We start from the raw sequence: 15,975 nt of genomic DNA, 5'->3' as shown, positions 1-15,975 counted from the left end.
AATGGTTATTTTATTGTAATGACAGCGAATACTGCAAGTTCATGTTGGTGACATGATATGTCCTACACAGCTGTGCCACAACCAATCTCCACATGTCGGGGAAGACCAAGGAAACTATTAGGACCTTCGTTCCATATCCCACCAGAGCTGGACGTGTCCTTACTTCTGGAGTTCATGGGGTCAGTAAATCTCCTTGTTAAAAAAAGTAAATTCAGTATGTTATTTATAGAGAAAAATAATATAATTCTCGACCTGAAGGAGTTAATAATGAAGTCGTTTTTTTATAACACTGTAGTCTATCACAGAATTAGAAGTATATTCGGGATGTTAAGACAACCATTGCCACAAGGGGGCAGGAGACCCCAGCAGCAGTGGTTTGGGTGGGTTATCTCTGTCTGACAGCAGAGTGCTCTAAAATAACATTTAATTTCTGACCACTTGATACACAGTGCATGCGTTTTAGTGATTGTGAGATAAAATGAAGTGTCATTCAAATAAAACATGCATTGGACATGTCGTACACGGGTGAGGTATATTTTTTTCAACATTCAGAATGTCTACTTGCCAAATGTCAACATTTAACATGTCGGCATTCACAAAATTGGGTTAACGACATTCTGAATGTTGACATGCTATTGGCCATCTGAATGTTGACATTATTCTATTGGAAATCTGAATGTTGACATGCTATTGGAAATCTGAATGTTGACATTATGCTATTGGCGATCTGAATGTTGACATTATACTATTGGCGATCTGAATGTTGACATTATGCTATTGGCGATCTGAATGTTAACATTATGCTATTGGCCATCTGAATGTTGACATTATGCTATTGGCAATCTGAATGTTGACATTATGCTATTGGAGATCTGAATGTTGACATTATGCTATTGGCCATCTGAATGTTGACATTATGCTATTGGAGATCTGAATGTTGACATTATGCTATTGGAGATCTGAATGTTGACATTATGCTATTGGCCATCTGAATGTTGACATTATGCTATTGGCCATCTGAATGTTGACATTATGCTATTGGCCATCTGAATGTTGACATTATGCTATTGGCCATCTGAATGTTGACATTATGCTATTGGCCATCTGAATGTTGACATTATACTATTGGCCATCTGAATGTTGACATTATGCTAATGGCCATCTGAATGTTGACATAATGCTATTGGCCATCTGAATGTTGACATTATGCTATTGGCCATCTGAATGTTGACATTATGCTATTGGCCATCTGAATGTTGACATTATGCTATTGGCCATCTGAATGTTGACATTATGCTATTGGCCATCTGAATGTTGACATTATGCTATTGGCCATCTGAATGTTGACATTATGCTATTGGCCATCTGAATGTTGACATTATACTATTGGCCATCTGAATGTTGACATTATACTATTGGCCATCTGAATGTTGACATTATGCTATTGGCCATCTGAATGTTGACATTATGCTATTGGCCATCTGAATGTTGACATTATGCTATTGGCCATCTGAATGTTGACATTATACTATTGGCCATCTGAATGTTGACATTATGCTATTGGCCATCTGAATGTTGACATTATGCTATTGGCCATCTGAATGTTGACATTATGCTATTGGCCATCTGAATGTTGATAATGTGACTGAATACGGTTGTACACACCCTACTGTGATGCAGAAAGTATTCCTTTTTTTAAAGAGGACGTTTTACGACCTATCAATGTAAAAAATGGTATTTTTAAGGGTATGTACTTTTGCAACATTGTCTCATATTTGAAATTTAAGAAAACCTTTATTTGATAGGTGCAGGCTCGCTGCGTGTTATGCCATTTAAAGTGTTGATAATATTTTAAAATGCACTGACCTGAATAGTTACATGGCACATTGGGGAACATGCTTGTGCTATACCAATTCCTACCCGACTATATAATGCAGGAAAGCCTGGTCTGTGAATCATTTCTCTTTAAGGCCAGCTTCATAATTGTTACCCGTATGCTAAACCAGCTCAGCTGTCGTGTGCTGGTATTATTTAATCAGTTCCTTTTGTGGTTGGCATTTTATAAGAAGTGTTGTTCAGCATACAATTGTCAGTTTAGCTGACTACAGCTGTTAGTATGATTAAACTACCCTGATATATTGAGGTTGATGTTAACTCTTTGGAATATCTTTGCATTCCCTAGATATGTATCCTGTGACACCCTGATTTGGCTTTGGAATACAAGCTTGAATGCACCAGACTATAGTGCAGCTTCAAGTGCTTAATGCCCATGTAACCTGCTCACTGCTGCATTATTTATGACAATGAAATGGTTATGAAAGTGCATTAGAACCTCAAATGAAAAGACATGTCACTGCTAGGAGAGATCTTACAACGTACATCAATTATTTACACTACTGCTTAGGGATTTCAGTTATGGTTTGTATATAGGAGTTCTAATATAATTTACTTTTGTTTAACTATCTTATTGCTTTCTTTTTAGGGCTGAAGAAGGAACAGGCAGCTTCAAGGTAATTGTATTTACTTTGGTTCATTCCATACAGAAGAATGCAGTTGAACGATATATATATCTGCTATTATAAATGTTTTGTTACGTAGGAGAGCTTAGGTTTAAATCAGAGCTTATGTCACTTAAAATGGTAATGATATTTTAAAATGCACTGATCTAAATAGTTACATGACACATTGGGGAACATTTATGACCACACTTATTTATTATTGCTGTACCTGTTGGAGGACCAGATAGAATACAGTGTTCTTGATATCAAAGAAATCACCAAGGTTTCATTTATTGTGCAAAACAAGGAAACATGAAAATTAACTGTTTTATTGGATAGGCAATGGGCCGTACTCAATTTGAAGCGAAAAGTCCGAGTCTGGACAATTTCGCCGTCATCGGTGGTTTTGCCAGCGAAAAAGTGTCACGTGCGTCCCCTCGTATCTCCGTATTCAATAGCAAATGTGCAAAAATGGGACCCAGCGAATTGGAAATCGGGGAAAAATTCTGCCAGTTTTATGGAAATCAGCCTGACACCCCCCTAAAGATGCGCTGACATGAGGGCTCACTGTGGGTACCCCGGAATAGCCCTGCTAAAGTTATTTGGGGTTTTTAAATGGTCTCAATAGGCGCTATTTTGCGTCATTGAGCAAGTGATGAAGAATAGTTTTTTGTATAAAAAAATTTGGGAGAATAAGTATTCCTATAAAATTTGGGATACATGAAAATGGGTGCAAGCATAGTTCAAAGTCACTAAAATAAATCTTTAAAGTGCACAAAAAAAAGTCACATTCAGCAAGCACCTGCAATCAAAAAAACACCTCCCCCATACTTCCAGACCCCGCCCCCCCAAGAGGCTAGTTTCTACTTCAGGGTCCATAGGGGATCCACAGGGTTGACCTTGGGGTATAGGTTGGGAACCAAATCCGGGCACCACGCAGTTAAAGCTTTTAGCTCCCAGGATGCACTTGGGTCCACTCTCCCTATAACCCCGCCCCCCCAGCCAGAGGCACCTCAGTTTAAGTTGGTGCCCGGCCGGAGTCGGGTCACCGTTACTGCAGTGGGGAGCTGATTAGCAGCCCCTAAGCTTATAATTTATTTTAAAAAAGAGTTTTATTATTTCTTTACTACTCTTCAGAGCGGCAGCGTCAGACTGTCCAATGGACGTCTAAGCTGCCGCTCCTACACCCCGCCGGCGCTGCGACGCCAGTACAGATCTGGGGATCGCAGCGGGACCCCAGAGTCTGTACTAGCCGGACTCTGGCGGAATCCCTAGGCTGCTGCCGGATCGACGGGGACAGGTAAGTCGCGTGGTCACCGCTTGCGGTGATCCACGTGTGAATATGCAGCCTTATGCCTCCGGTCTCTGGGGACAGACCGGAAGCGCTAGCGGTGGCGGTGGGCTCCCCCTCCATGGAGGCATACCCCGCGTGTCCACTAGCCCACCAGGGATTATAGCGGCAGCGGGAGCCGGCATCCCGGGGGGTTAATTGCTAGCCAGGGGAGGAAGCCTTCCCTGTCTAGCGGCTCCTCCCCTCAGCTCAGCGCGCCTTTCAACACGCAGTCTGGCGTCGCTGAGCTGCTTCCTCCGCGGGCCACGCTTCTTCTGAGGTCTCCAGCGGCCATTATCTCTCGGTGGTGCTGCAGAACTCTTAGGATGTCAGTGAGCCCAGTCCCCCTGCGTACCTGGCCATTGTGGGTGAGTGTACACAGCGCTATAGCCTTCCCAGACACTGAATCTGGGCAGTTGAATGTAGCGGCATTGTGCAGTATATTATATGTCATGCAAATGTATTTATATATGTTTTTCTGCATTGTATGTGACTTATGCTAGTGCTGACTGTCTGCTTTTCTCACCTGTCAGTGTATATCTATCCCTTTTCTTTATCTGCCCTAATACAGGTGTACCTAGGGTGGTTCTGAGACCTCACATATATATACTTGTTAATATTTTTGAAGTTTGTCACATACTGTTGCGTGCTGCACGTTGCCATATTTTAGATGGAACTGTGTGTTGCATACGCTGATAATGGGTCCCTGCAGCTAATCTTAGCGTCAGTCAGGACCGGTATGGCGCTGCTTAATATTTCCGTCAAGATAGTCAAATATATCTGACCAGGAGATTGCGCACGATACTGCACCCATTATTGCTATCCTGCAAGCCATGTGCTGCAGGTATTAGTGCGGAGGATTTGACTCAGAAAGGTTTTGTATGCGGCGCCATCTGGTGCCGGGCCCCTTGCACGACCCCTTTGGGCGGTTTATTTCTCAGGATCCTCTCCTTTGAGGATCGCCGGGCGGGCCCCATTGTCGTAACTCGCTTGTGGTCACTTCACCATACTGCCCTTTTCAACTCGGGGTATCTCGCAATTACTTGCACTTTACCCCTGTGTCACAGACTATCGCTCCCTGCCGGGGTTTTTTACAGTACATGAATTACCTCCGGTACCGCATCGGTCTGTCATTCCCCTTGCAGGGATTACCACAACGGCCACCCTGGTGGATGTCGTTTTCTACGAAATACTAAATGGCGTGATATACGCCCTGTGGTTACTTCCCAGTGGCTCTGCCGTGAACTGGAGGGTGTATTCGGCTCTTTCCCCCTCACATGGGGGGAGCCGATTTCAAGTATTATTATTCCTGCTTTGGGGCTGGTAGCCGGGTTCATTCTGGATATATAGAATGTCGATCCTGCACCTGTATCATACATTCCTCGTTTCTGCCCAGCGGGTGGATCTCATGGCGGGAGTCTGGCTGTCGCCAGATACGAGGGGTCACGAAGGCCTCCTGTTTCCCATTCCCTGAGGGTCCTCACAAGTAATAGAAATCTCCTTCTGGGGTGGATTTGTATGTTAATCGTCGGGTTACAGGCATTAATACGCCTCCCATCCCGGCCTGGACGGATTTTACGGATCCGTAGGTGGTAACTTTACCTGAAATCAATGTACTCGTTTTCAGGGTCTGTTGCCCGTCCTACCATGGCCATCGCATGGTTGGTTAATACTGTTGCATGCTGGGCTGATGCATTTGTAACGTTTTTCCCCTTCAACACGTCTGGGATTCAAATGTCTTTTGCCGCTCACATAAAATATGCAATTGTCATATGTGGGATTACCTACATTGGATTCCGGTCTTCTAACTTTCAGGGTTTCGGCTGCGTCTGTATCCGCCGCAATACCCTATGGCTGCGTTATGGGAAAGCAGAGGTGCAGTCTCCTACCATGGGGAAGATCTTGTTTGGTCCGGCCTTGACAAGATTGTTGCATCATTGGCAGTATCACTAATGGAGAGATGCCGTCTTTAGCTACTCCCACTACATTCGGACTAACTCTGTTAAGTTTTTTTGTCCTCAGGGTCAGCCTAAAGGCCTGTTTTTTCCTAGGCTGTTGGCCTCCATGGGGGCCACTATATCTAGTACCGAGCTGTCCAGGACTTCTGGACGGCCCTGCTTCTACGCCGGAGGATAAGCCTTCAGCCTGACGGGGCAGGTCTACATCTGGCTGATTCCAGAGTGAGATACTGATTCTCAACGGCCTCTCATTGCTCAGGCGGCCTCCTCACAGGCGTTGTTACACGGGTCCTTCTTCCGATCAGGGCCTTACAAACCCAGAAAGCTATACAGCCTTTGCGGTAAGCAGAGCTATTTCGGCCAGCCTCACTATCTCAGCGAGGGACTGGTTGTTCTTTTTTCTTTCTGGGGCAGTGACTGACTGGTCCTTCATTTGCCTATACTCTGTCTCAAATGCCTGAATCAGATTCCAAGGGTGCCTGGACTCAGGTGGAATCCTCCTTGCTCCATCATCCGACGTTTGGAGCCTGGGGACTTTATGGTATATCTGAGTATTCAGGATACGTACCTACGGGTACATACAGAGCCCTTTCATCAGCAGGGGTTCAGGTTTGCTGTGCCACAGCAAAACTTGCAAGTTTCGGGCTCTGCCTTTTGGGACTGTCCTTAACTCCACCGGGGTTTACCAGCTTTACGGATTTTCTGACGGTTCACCTGTTCAGTGTATCCGAATGCTCCTTTCTCTGGACCTCATCCTGCTTTTAGCAGGATCACCGAGGTCCTTTACCGCCGGGTCAGGATAACCGTGGCTTTTTCTCGGCACAGATAATTAGTCACCGGAGAAAAGTCCTCCCTGCATCCCTCACAGAGTATTCTTCATCTGGGAGCACTGCTGGATTCTCAGGAATCTGGGAATTTTTCTGGCGTAAGACAAGCTCTCCGCTCTTCAACTTGGAGTGTGCGGATGTCTACGCGGTCGACATATGTCATTACTCTTGGTGATGCGCGGTCTCCCAGAGTGTCTACCTTTTAGGAGGGGGGAATGTGATCAGTTCCATTCCAGGCCTTGCCATAATTGACTTTTCTCCAGATGGATCGAGTTTTTTCCATCGGATCGCTGTTCGGACGATGATGCTCTCTCCGGAGGCGAGTCGGTCTCTGTCCGGGTGGCTATGGCCATCTCGTCCAGGGTATTCTTTGCTGCAGACAGTGTCTGGTCCGCATTCATTTCGGGGTAGCTGGACGTCTGTCGCTTCCGCCCTGCCACTTGTTGGAACTTTCGGCTGTCTTGGGCCTTCACTCTGGTCTAACCCTTATGTCACGGTAAACCTGCATAGGTTCAGTCCAACAGTGTCACAACAGTGGCTTCCATCTAGGCAACACTGGTAGTTTGGTGGCAATGACAGGAATGTCATACATTTTCACATAGTCCAAGGGTCTTCTCCTGGCCAACTCTGCAGTGTTCATTCCGGGAGCTCTCCATTGGGAAGCGGGCTTCCTCAGCTGTCACGACGTGCATCCCGGGGACTAGTCTCTTCTCCAAGAGAGGTTTCAACTCCTGGTGAGCAGAGGGGGCCTCCCTGAGGTGATTGGTCCTCATGGCCTTCTGACTCTATCACACACTACCGGTGTTACAGTCCAGCTCTAGGAGTACTGAAGCTACCTTCAGTGACTCTGTCAGTGAAGTGGTCCTTCCACTTTGTGTACCTGTGTCCTCCGGTCTCCCTTCTTCCTCGAGGTCTTCGGAAGTTTAATTCGAGACGGAGGGGCTTTCCTTCTGGGGGCTCCAGTTCATCCCAGACGTCACTGGTACTAGGATTTTCGGAGTCTTCTCATCGATGCTCCATTCCTACTGCTTCACTATCTGGACCTGTTGTCTCAGGGTCCTTGTTTTTCCCTGGACCTGGATCGTTTGTCTATGTCTGCGCCCCTGCTGTGGTCCTAGGGCTTCCCTGGCTCTGTCTTCATTGAGATGTTTAGAGCAAACAGGCCAGACTTTGCTGGGATCTGCCACAGACTGTGGCATACGTAATTCTTACGGTATCGTACCTGTCGATATGATCCTCCGGTGTCCAGGATTTCCAGATATTCTGGCATTCCTGCCGGCTGGCTTGGGTTTCACCCTCGGCCTGGCCTTCCTGACAGTGCGGATCTCTACACTGTCGGTATGGTTAAGATATGGAATTGCTCCACTCTGGTATCCAGTTCATCCTTTGGTGTGTTTTCTGGCCTCTGCCTCCATTTGTCCTCCCTAGGGACTCCTTGGGAGTTAGTAGTGGTTCTTCGTTCCCTCCGGGGACAGTCGATGGAACCGCTGGTTGTGATAGCCATTACATGGTCTATTGCTTAGGCTCTCTCTTTCTCTCAGGGTGTTTGTATTAACCAGGAGAGTGTCTGACTTGGGAGCGTTCTCATGTGGCTCCCTCTTCTGGAGGGCATCATGTCAGGGTGTGAGTTGCTCTCGCCCTGTGTTTCTTCTTAATGTGGTTTTTAGGTTCCATATTATTCTGGAACTTATGGTACAGCCATTCAGCCCCCAGTCCTCTCGGCTGGTGTGGCCTCATTGACTGTGGTCCGGCCTCTTTGGATTTATGTGATCCGTTCAAGCTCCTTACGGAAATCGGACTCCTTATTGGTGGTCTGAGATTTCTAGTTTTCACAGGAAAGGATGGCCGGCCTATAACTAAATGTTGGCTGGCTGGCCTCGTATGTCTTCCACAGGGGCTTACCCAGGGGTAGGCCTTTCTGTTGTTGATGCTTGTTTTTTTTTTTTCTCGGGCCATGTAACCCTTGTGGGCGGCTCGCTGTGGCGCCTCGGCTGTTTTGCCTTACTAGGTGGCCACGTGGTCTTCTGTCCACACCTTTTTAAGGTTTTAGGCATTGGTTTCCTTTGCCTCTCAGGATGCTTCCTTTTTGGCGACGGATTCTCCTCTCAGCACAGGAGCGTCCCCACCCTTGGTTGAACTGCTTTGGGACATCCCCAAGGTCAACCCTGTGGACCCCCTATGGACCCTGAAGTAGAAAACAAGAGATATGGTAAGAACTTACCTTTGTTATCTCTGTTTCTACGAAGTCCATAGGGTCCACAGGGCGCCCGCCCTGACGCACCTGGCTTCATATGGGCTGTGTTACTGGTCACCGGTTTCCCGTCTCCTTTTCTGTGAGTATGGTTCTAGAGTGTTCCAGTTTTCTCTCTCTTTTTCTCTCCTCCGGCCTTTGGCTACTTAGAAACTGAGGTGCCTCTGGCTGGGGGGCGGGGTTATAGGGAGAGTGGACCCAAGTGCATCCTGGGAGCTAACAGCTTTAACTGCGTGGTGCCCGGATTTGGTTCCCAACCTATACCCCAAGGTCAACCCTGTGGACCCTATGGACTTCGTAGAAACAGAGATAACAAAGGTAAGTTCTTACCATATCTCTTGTTTTTTGAATTTGTACCCCAACTTTTTTTTTTTTTTTAGCCCATTTTTTAAAGTGCTTTTTTGGGGTGTCCTTTGTGTAATTGTTTGCGTTTTTTGACACAGTTAGCGTCAAGGGGGGTGTAAACAGGGTTTAGGTTGGTCCAAGCAAGTTTGCACCTCAAAACCCCAATTCTGCACATTTTTCCCCCGGGTATTCATGGGCTAAACTTTTTCGCCTACTACATTGCATTGCGTTATCGCGCCACCGAAAAGACGCTGAAATTGAATACGAGGATAAATTAAATCGGCGAAAATGACCTCATCGGCGCAAAAGTTTTGCCGAAAACGGCTTTGTGCTCCAAATTGCATAGGCCCAATGTTTACAACCCCTATAACTTAAGGTGCATATCCACTACTCGATTAAGGAACGATAACGACATTGTTATCCTTCAATCTTTCATTATATTGTGCAGTGGATATTAAGCCCACACTGAACGATATATATCGTTCAGTGTGAGCACCCTCCCGATATCGTCAGGTTGGACAGCAGGTTTGGACAATAAACGTCAGCTGCCAGCGGGAGCGCACATCGCTGGTCATTGACGGCATATCCACTGCGCGATATTGCAGTTGATGAACGATAACGATGAACAGTTACTAACTTGCATAATTAAGAAAGCTAACATCACTTTAATTTGCATCTTCAGTACAACAGTGTTTCTCTGTACATAGAGCAGATTCTCAGAACATAGGTCAGTCTGTTTCTTTACAAGTGCCCTGCTCAGTGCAGTCCTGCTTTAATCTGCCATCTATAGAAGTGCAGCAGAAAACCCATTGAGTCTTTGCTCTTCTTTCTAGTTCCTTTGCAGCACACAGAAACGTTACAATGACAAAAGCTGTAAATGAAATGACTGTGAGGATGTGTCTTTCTGCTGCTGCTGCTGCTGCTGCTGCTGCTGTTCTGCCACTAACTACCCCCTGCTGAGACTGGGCTCATACATGTTTAATAATCATTTTATTATTCATAATGCGGCTCTGAAAATTCCAGAAACACAGCTAGAGGAATTCACATACATAAGGATATGCCCGTAAACGTGAAAAGCACATTGCCACCTCAGCTGCTGTCTATTTCTCTTTTTGCTTCTTTTTCTGAACTTCAAATTTAAAATATATTTGAAAAGTGGTGGAAGAGTTCACACTGAGCTGCAATGTCCTGATTTTATATATTTTTTTTTGTAAAGCTCAGTAACCCAGATATTTATATACAATCTAATGCTGGGTACACACTGTAGCGATGTGTACCTGGACGATATGGCGGCTGACGGGCCGACACATCTTATCCGCGGTACACATTAGAACGGTGCTCCTTCCTTCATTACCTTGCACGGCGCCGCATTTGATGTTGGCCGTGCAGTATGGCCGACCAGCAGATATCGTGCAGATTGGGCATACACACTGAACAATCCGGCCAATATGTCGTTCTGATTCGGCCGGAAATGTCACATCGGGCTTACGTCGTTCCAGTATGCACCCATCTTTAGACCTAACATTATCTAGTGTTCATACTAGGTCCGGCGCCAGGCAGGGCGGCGGACCGTAGAAAGGACACTCTAGCGCACCCTTGAACATGGGACGTGGCCACGAGCAAAGGGGGTGTGTCTTTAAGATGCGCCCCCTTTTCATCACTCTTGGGGGTGTACCCAGCATGTACGGACTTCCCAGGCTGCCCCCAAGCTGGCATCTATTCACTGGAGGTGATGGCTGCACCTGAATTTTTCCCACCCGTGGAACATTGCGGCACCGCCAAAAGGGCAGGGAAATCGGGAAGGGCGCGGCACCCATCTACAACACTCTAGCCGGAACGCTATTATCTTTCAGCTACATTGGTTCTATCTTTATCCATGAATTGTATGTGCTTACCTGTGCCCTGTACAGTGCTGGCTTCTGCTTACAATTCTAAATGTTAATATTCACATTTTGCACATATCTACAATTATTATTTTATCTTCCACTTAAACGGATTGTCCATGTATTTGCACTTCTCCCTCGTATCTCCTCCCCCACCCTTCCTCTGTTATTGCTATTCATTGGTCAGCACACCGCACTGTGCACATTTCAGAGCTGGCGTTTTCCGTCTCTTCACAATGATAGTGGGACAGTATAATCTGAGTATGGAAATGTGGGACTTAGTAGATCGCCACCACTCCTGGCTCATTGGGTGCTGCATCAATTCCTATCCATATGCTGGCCTATTGTACTGGACTGATGGAGTACTGAGAACAGCAGCTGCTTTGTTATAAATGGTGTGGTGCTGCTGCGGTGAGTGCCACCTGGAATGGACATAAAGATGGGTATGTCCAAACACGAGCAGCCCATTTACTGGAGCAATTGATGGACCAGCTGATGATACATAGATGGGTGTGGTTTGGTTATGTGGGCGTGGTTACTGAGGATTGTGAGTGCTCAGTTGTGGCTAGTTAATGCATTTACTATCTAGTTAGCAAAGGGAGATTGTGATACACACCTTGTTATTGTCTACCAAATACCATGCAGAACGCGTCCCTTGCAACAACAGAACATTGGACTGTTTCTATTACAGCCATATCATTTGCAGTATGTTCGCTTTGTGTTTCATGTCGTTGTGAGGTTAGAAGTTTTATAATGTTTCCACAATTATTTAGGCTTTTAGTTCCTGGCTACATAGAAACCAAAGCAATTATCAGAAATGTATGAATGTAATTTCATAGCAACAGGGAAACACTGTGTACTGTCTTGTATTTTAGCCTTTGGAGAAAAAATTTGTTCGTGTATCAGGAGACGCAACCATTGGGCATGTTGAAAAATTTTTAAGAAGGAAATTGGGACTTGCCGCGACCTGTCAGGTGAGCGATTATTGGAATATATAAAGTACAAACATATCGGATTCATTTATAAGATTTGCATTAGAAATAAAGGTCTCAAATTGTTTTGAACAGCAAGCACATGGTAATGCTCGGGAACAGTGTAAGCAGCACTCCTCAGCATGTGCTATGTGAGCACATAACATTTCAAAGTAAGAATTAAAAAGTGCCCTGAGCTTTCAGAAAATAAGTGCATGATTACTGTGTCTTAATAATAAGTAGTTCCATCAAATTTGGGGTACATGAAAAGGGGTGCAAGCATATTTTTAAGTGGCTAATGTGAAGATTTAAAAATCGTGAAATATCCACCTGCCGCAACCACCTGCAATAAAAAACACCTGAGGCATACTTGGGGACCCCCCCCGCCGAGTCTATTTCGCTAGTTTAGAAGTTTGTCCCCCAACTTTGTTTTTTTTTCGCCCCAAAACTAAAGTACTTTTTTGGGGTGTCCTAAGGTACTTTTTAAAATAATTTTGACACAGAATACCTTTGGGGGCCTGTCCAAGGGGTGTAGGGTGGTTTTTGGAAGTCTGCATTCCAAAACCCCAATTCTACACTTTTTCTCGCCACCTATTTATAGGTGATACTTTTTAGCTGGTCCTAATGCATAGACTTTTCACTCCGGCGAAAAGTCAGAAAAATTGAATACGGCGAAAATAACGTCATCGGCGCAAAAGTTTCGCCGAGAACGGCTTATCGCAGCCTAATTGAATATGTCAAAAGTCTTTGTTTTTGCAGCTCTGGGTCCGGAAACTGTAAGCAGAAGCTACGAGAAGGGAGGTTTAGAGTTAGGCTGCAGGAGGGAAGGTTAGGGTTAGGCTGCAGGCGGGGAGATAAGGGATAGGCTGCAGGAGGGGAGGTTAGGCTGCAGGCGGGAAGATAAGGGATAGGCTGCAGGAGGGGAGGTTAGGGATAGGCTGCAGGAGGGGAGGTTAGGGATAGGCTGCAGGAGGGGAGGTTAGGGATAGGCTGCAGGAGGTGAGGTTAGGTTTAGGCTGCAGTAGGGGAGGTTAGGCTGCAGGCGGGGAGATAAGGGATAGGCTGCAGGAGGGGGGGTTAGGCTGCAGGCGGGGAGATAAGGGATAGGCTGCAGGAGGGGAGGTTAGGTTTAGGCTGCAGGAGGGGAGGTTAGGGATAGGCTGCAGGCGGGGAGATAAGGGATAGGCTGCAGGAGGGGAGGTTAGGGTTAGGCTGCAGGCGGGAAGATAAGGTTAGGCTGTAGGAGGGGAGGTTAGGGTTAGGCTGCAGGAGGGGAGGTTAGGGATAGGCTGCAGGAGGGGAGGTTAGCTTTAGGTTGCAGGAGGGGAGGTTAGGTTTAGGCTGCAGGCGGGGAGATAAGGGATAGGCTGCAGGAGGGGAGGTTAGGGTTAGGCTGCAGGAGGGGAGGTTAGGGTTAGGCTGCAGGAGGGGAGGTTAGGGTTAGGCTGCAGGAGGGGAGGTTAGGGTTAGTCTGCAGGAGGGGAGGTTAGGGTTAGGCTGCAGGAGGGGAGGTTAGGGTTAGGCTGCAGGCGAGGAGGTTAGGATTAGGCTGCAGGCGGGAAGATAAGGGATAGGCTGCAGGAGGGGAGGTTAGGGTTAGGCAGCAGGCGGGAAGATTAGGGATAGGCTGCAGGAGGGGAGGTTAGGGTTAGGCAGCAGGCGGGAAGATAAGGGATAGGCTGCAGGAGGGGAGGTTAGGGTTAGGCTGCAGGCGGGAAGATAAGGGATAGGCTGCAGGAGGGGAGGTTAGGCTGCAGGCGGGAAGATAAGGGATAGGCTGCAGGAGGGGAGGTTAGGGTTAGGCTGCAGGCGGGAAGATAAGGGATAGGCTGCAGGCGGGAAGATCAGGGATAGGCTGCAGGAGGGGAGGTTTGCGTTAGGCTGCAGGCGGGAAGATGAGGGATAGGCTGCAGGAGGGGAGGTTTGCGTTAGGCTGCAGGCGGGAAGATGAGGGATAGGCTGCAGGAGGGGAGGTTAGGGTTAGGCTGCAGGCGGGAAGATAAGGGATAGGCTGCAGGAGGGAAGGTTAGGCTGCAGGCGGGAAGATAAGGGATAGGCTGCAGGAGGGGAGGTTAGGCTGCAGGCGGGAAGATAAGGGATAGGCTGCTGGGTTATTGTTACGCACTAGGAGGAGGGTTAGGGATACCACTGCAACAGCTGCAGGAAGTCTGAAGTCATTGTGACGTTTCGTCAGTGTCTCACATGATGTATGTCAACATGGTCAATGTCGACATTACGAATACCGACAGAATATACCACATCGGTGCTACCTGTATATCTATTCTCTAGTGGGAGCTACTGTAGTGTAGTCTGGTGTATATATTGTGACTCCAAGACTTGTTATTGTTAAAAGCATGCACAGATCCCACTACACTTGTATCTGGGTGGACAGACAAGATTACCATGCACAATTGCTGCTTGATTTAGATTTTTAAACCTTGAAATTTGCAGTGGATTGTGTGATTGAATGTTTTATACATGAGCTTCAACAAGGATAGTCTACTAAATATATTTAAGTGTTTATATATCTAGGTGTTTATGAAAAGGAATTTTACTACTGACGACGCAGTCAGTGTTTCAGGTATATAACATTCATTTGTAGGGAAATAACTCTTTAACCTGTAATCAAAAATGCAAGCTACACAGACTGCCGACCATTACAGCCTTGCAATCGCATCCTTGATAACTTAATGCTCTAAAGCAGTGGTTCTCAAACTCTGTCCTCAGGACCCAAAACAGTTCACATTTTCCAGGTCGCCCAGCAGGTGCACAGGTGTGTTCATTACTCACTGACGCATTTTAAAAAATCCACAGGTGGAGCTAATTATTTAACTTGTGATTCTGTGAGGAGACCTGGAAAACATGCACTGTTTGGGGTCCTGAGGACTGAGTTTGAGAACCTGTGCTCTAAAACAATCCCTGTTTTTCTTCCATTCACTGGGGGGCACTGGGACTGTGGGTATAAGTGCAGTAGTCTGGGCACCAAAGAGTTAACTACTTTGGGAGCAGAACAGGCTTCTCCTCCCCATACCCCCCTGAAGCCCACCAAGCCAGTTTTTTTTTTCGTGCCTCAAGGAAAGGAAGAGGGGACATTTTGTTAACTTCATTTATTTTTCTCTCTATCTCTGGGCTATCAGCGTGTTACACAAGTTACTGCTGACCGCTCCAGCCCCCTTCTCTGGCGATCTGAGCGCTAGCTTCTGTGTTAGTGCCGCCGGCCACCACCTCCTCACAGGCGCAAGGGAGCTGCCGTGGCCGGACGTGTGGGTAAGTAAATGGCTTCCCACACTATAGGAAGCCAGTCTTTATAGCGGCAATCACCGCCAGCAGGGTGGGCAATCCCCCTTCAAATCATTGGATTTTGTTGGCAGATGTGGAAAACTGTATTCCAACTGGCTATTTCCTCAGCCCACAGAGTCTGTTGTCACACCGTGCGCCTTTACTTGTTTTCCGCCCTGACCGTGCTGTCTTCCGTAAGTGGTATCTCCCTAAAGTGGTACCCCATTTCCATATCAATCAGGAGATTGTGGTCCCTTCCCTTTCAGCTTCAGATACTATGGACTCTGGACAATCTCTGCTCACATTGGACGTGGTCATTGCTATTCACACTTATGTCGGACTTCTGCTTCCAAACAAACTGCCAAACACACTTTGCATCTTACAGGCCTCTCTTTTGGCAAAGCAGCCAATTCCATCCTCAGTGAAAGCTCATTCCTCTAGGTCTGTGGGGGAGCAACTCTGTAAGGGGACCACATGATCCTCTGCCAATATTTTTGTAATTACATTTTACAGCTTTGACCCCCTTCACCTTTTTTTCTTTTGGGCGTCAGATCTTTGCGCAGCACAGGAGCGTTCCTGCCCTTAAAAGGACAGCTTCGGGTTGTCCCACAGTACCAGTGTCCCCAGTGGATG

General features: G+C 46.8%; 1 protein-coding gene across 3 annotated transcripts in view; it reads left to right on the top strand.

Moving 5' to 3' along the window:
- PCGF6 (polycomb group ring finger 6) overlaps positions 1 to 15,975 on the top strand; it is a 54,295-nt gene that overhangs the window by 26,490 nt on the left and 11,830 nt on the right. For all 3 annotated transcript variants that reach the window (XM_088448681.1, XM_088448680.1, XM_088448679.1), the window contains exons 6-8: positions 71 to 179; positions 2,483 to 2,510; positions 11,968 to 12,066. In XM_088448681.1, coding sequence (XP_088304807.1) covers positions 71 to 179; positions 2,483 to 2,510; positions 11,968 to 12,066 — 236 coding nt within the window. The remainder of the gene's footprint in view (positions 1 to 70; positions 180 to 2,482; positions 2,511 to 11,967; positions 12,067 to 15,975) is intronic.

This window comes from Taudactylus pleione, unplaced genomic scaffold, assembly GCF_031769625.1.
Source record: "Taudactylus pleione unplaced genomic scaffold, aTauple2 ptg000464l, whole genome shotgun sequence".
NCBI lineage: Eukaryota > Metazoa > Chordata > Amphibia > Anura > Myobatrachidae > Taudactylus > Taudactylus pleione.
The sequence above is the reverse complement of the archived record's forward strand: the minus strand, read 5'-3'. Positions and strand labels throughout refer to the sequence as shown.